At 40.4% G+C, this 2431-nt stretch overlaps 1 protein-coding gene across 1 annotated transcript in view; it reads left to right on the top strand.

Annotated features, from left to right (window-relative positions):
* LOC101859204 (tripartite motif-containing protein 45) overlaps window positions 1-2431 on the top strand; it is a gene marked incomplete in the record, with an annotated part of 49161 nt that overhangs the window by 24335 nt on the left and 22395 nt on the right. The window contains 1 exon segment of the mRNA XM_013088977.2: window positions 1549-1654. Coding sequence (XP_012944431.1) covers window positions 1549-1654 — 106 coding nt within the window.

Below are 2431 nucleotides of genomic sequence, written 5' to 3'. Positions count from 1 at the left end.
CCTGTGTGTGTGTGTGTGTGTGTGTGTGTGTGTGTGTGTGTGTTATGTACGTGTATGTAGTCTCTGTGTGTGTTTATATAGTTTAAACATTGAAACCACTGGGCTGAGTTGACAAAAGGCAAGAAAAAAAAAGTCGGTCTCTGCACAGGAAAGAAAAAGGCTAGCAACTATGAAAACGCGACGTCAGTGTCAAGTTTAAAACGCCTGTTAGATAAAGAAAAGATAAGATAAGATTAAATTGGATGAGTTAAGATAAGATAAGCTAAGATACATCTTTATACTCCAGACCCTCGCACATTGGTTTAGTATTTCACCATGTACACACATACATACACACTCACGCACACACACATACAAACGCACACATACACGGTACACACACACACAAACACACACACACACACACACACACACACACACACGAACAAACATGCACATACACGCAGACTTACAGTCCCATGAATAATATAAATGAACTGTAATGTAATCTATTATAATGTTAAACTAGATACATACTCAGTGTTCTGATTGTAACTCTGTTAGTCTATCTGAAAACCATGAGAAATAGTTGAAAACCCTCCGACCGAAGAAAAAATTAAAAAATTCCCCTGCTCCCTGCTTGCAAGACATTTTATAGATCATAGCTCCTGTTAAATGTACACATGGAATGATGACGTCAATCGACGTGATCTCAAAATGGGGTATCGGAAGATGTTGGGTGCGAGTAGCAGATCTTATTGTAGAAGACTTAAACAGATGACAGCATGGGTGCACCATGTGTGTATTTGTGCGCACGTGTGTCCGTCATTTCGTTTTACATCGGTGTTTGTGGTATTGCTATTAGGCACAGAAGACCCTACTTCGATTCCCAAGTGAGGGAAAATGTTATCGAGTGTCAAGGTCTTTCTGCTGGGTTGTGTATTCCTCTCAAACCGGTTAGACCCTGACAAGCAGGGTTGAAACCCGCCTCCTAAAAGCTCCAAACTCAGTCGATTTGTTGGGGTGGGATGGGTTAATAAAAATCATCGAGTCATTTTTAAATAGCGTTTTATGTATGACCTTATTTGTTTCTGTTGTGTGTGATTTTGTGTTTGTGAGCGTACGCGTAAATTAGCAATAAATGGTACTTGACATTTATGTTTTGATGTCTTTGTGTACACGTACGCACCTGTATGTTTTTTTAAAATCCAATTTTCTATATTTGCATTTGTATACACTGTATTAATTTTGCTTTTATCTGTATGCGTACGTTACCCACTTTTAGGAACAACTAGGAAGTGGAGACTGGTGGGAGAGGGCTGGGGACTGTAGATAAAAGTGTATATGAAATGTATATAATACACAATATTATAGATTATGATTATATACAGCAGTAACTGTGCGTCTGTGCAGATCGGTGGGTGCTTCTCTGCCAATGTGGTTATATTCATCTTTGTTATTATAATAATCACCCTTTTCTAAAGATGTTTCCTACATTCATTTCTGGTGTTGCTGTTTTTGCCGCATTGTTATGGTCGATTTCATCACCCCTTCTTTTTGCCTTTCCAGTACTCCGACTACAGAGAGTTCACTTGCCCGTTGTGCAGAAAGAGAACCCAGCTGCCAATCGGGGGAGTCAAGAAACTGCCAGACAACTTCCTTGTCTCCAGTCTAGGTCAGACATTTTCTTCTCCTTATAATACCTTTTTCTTGACTCTTTGGCTGTTTAACACGTTCTACCCAGCCAGAGAGCAGAGTGCACAAGTCGGATAAAGTCGGATTTGCAGGGGATGCATTGCTTTTTAAAGACAACTTTTGTTGTTGTTGCTGTTGTTTTTCTTCTTTAAAGTGTCATTTACAATAATCTTATCAGTAACAGACAATCATTGACTGACATGACAATGTGGGTAAGTATACACAGGGATATTCCACCTCTACAATGAAGCAATGAGACTCGAACTCCCGTTCCTGTGTGTCTCGGCTCAACCCCCCACCCCCCCACCACGACTCTTCCCCAAACCTCCTCCCCGTCCCCCTCCAATTCCGATTATCCTTGATTAAAAGCTAGACCTAGTATGTACACTAAAAATCAGACTGACAGATTTAAGCCAGTTTGCCTAAAAAACAATAACTCAAAGCAGCACACGTAGGATAAACCTACAGTCTTCTTTCTACCCCTCGTTTGCCAAAAAAAGAACACCACAGCAAACAGCACTGCATGTTTTAACAATATCCCACGCGTATGCTGGCTCGTGGGTGCGGCATGCCCGGCCTGACACATGTATAAACACATGAGAACATCCATCCAGACGCCACCCGGGGTACGTCACGCCAAAGGAAACTCAATGACACCACTCGTTCTTTACAGTCAGAATTGGTTTCTGATATATGATACATATGATACATATGTTATGTATATTATATGTATACGTTTATCATATATATGTATATC

Source organism: Aplysia californica, unplaced genomic scaffold, assembly GCF_000002075.1.
Source record: "Aplysia californica isolate F4 #8 unplaced genomic scaffold, AplCal3.0 scaffold00847, whole genome shotgun sequence".
Lineage (NCBI taxonomy): Eukaryota > Metazoa > Mollusca > Gastropoda > Aplysiida > Aplysiidae > Aplysia > Aplysia californica.
This window is presented reverse-complemented; position numbering and strand designations above follow the sequence as displayed.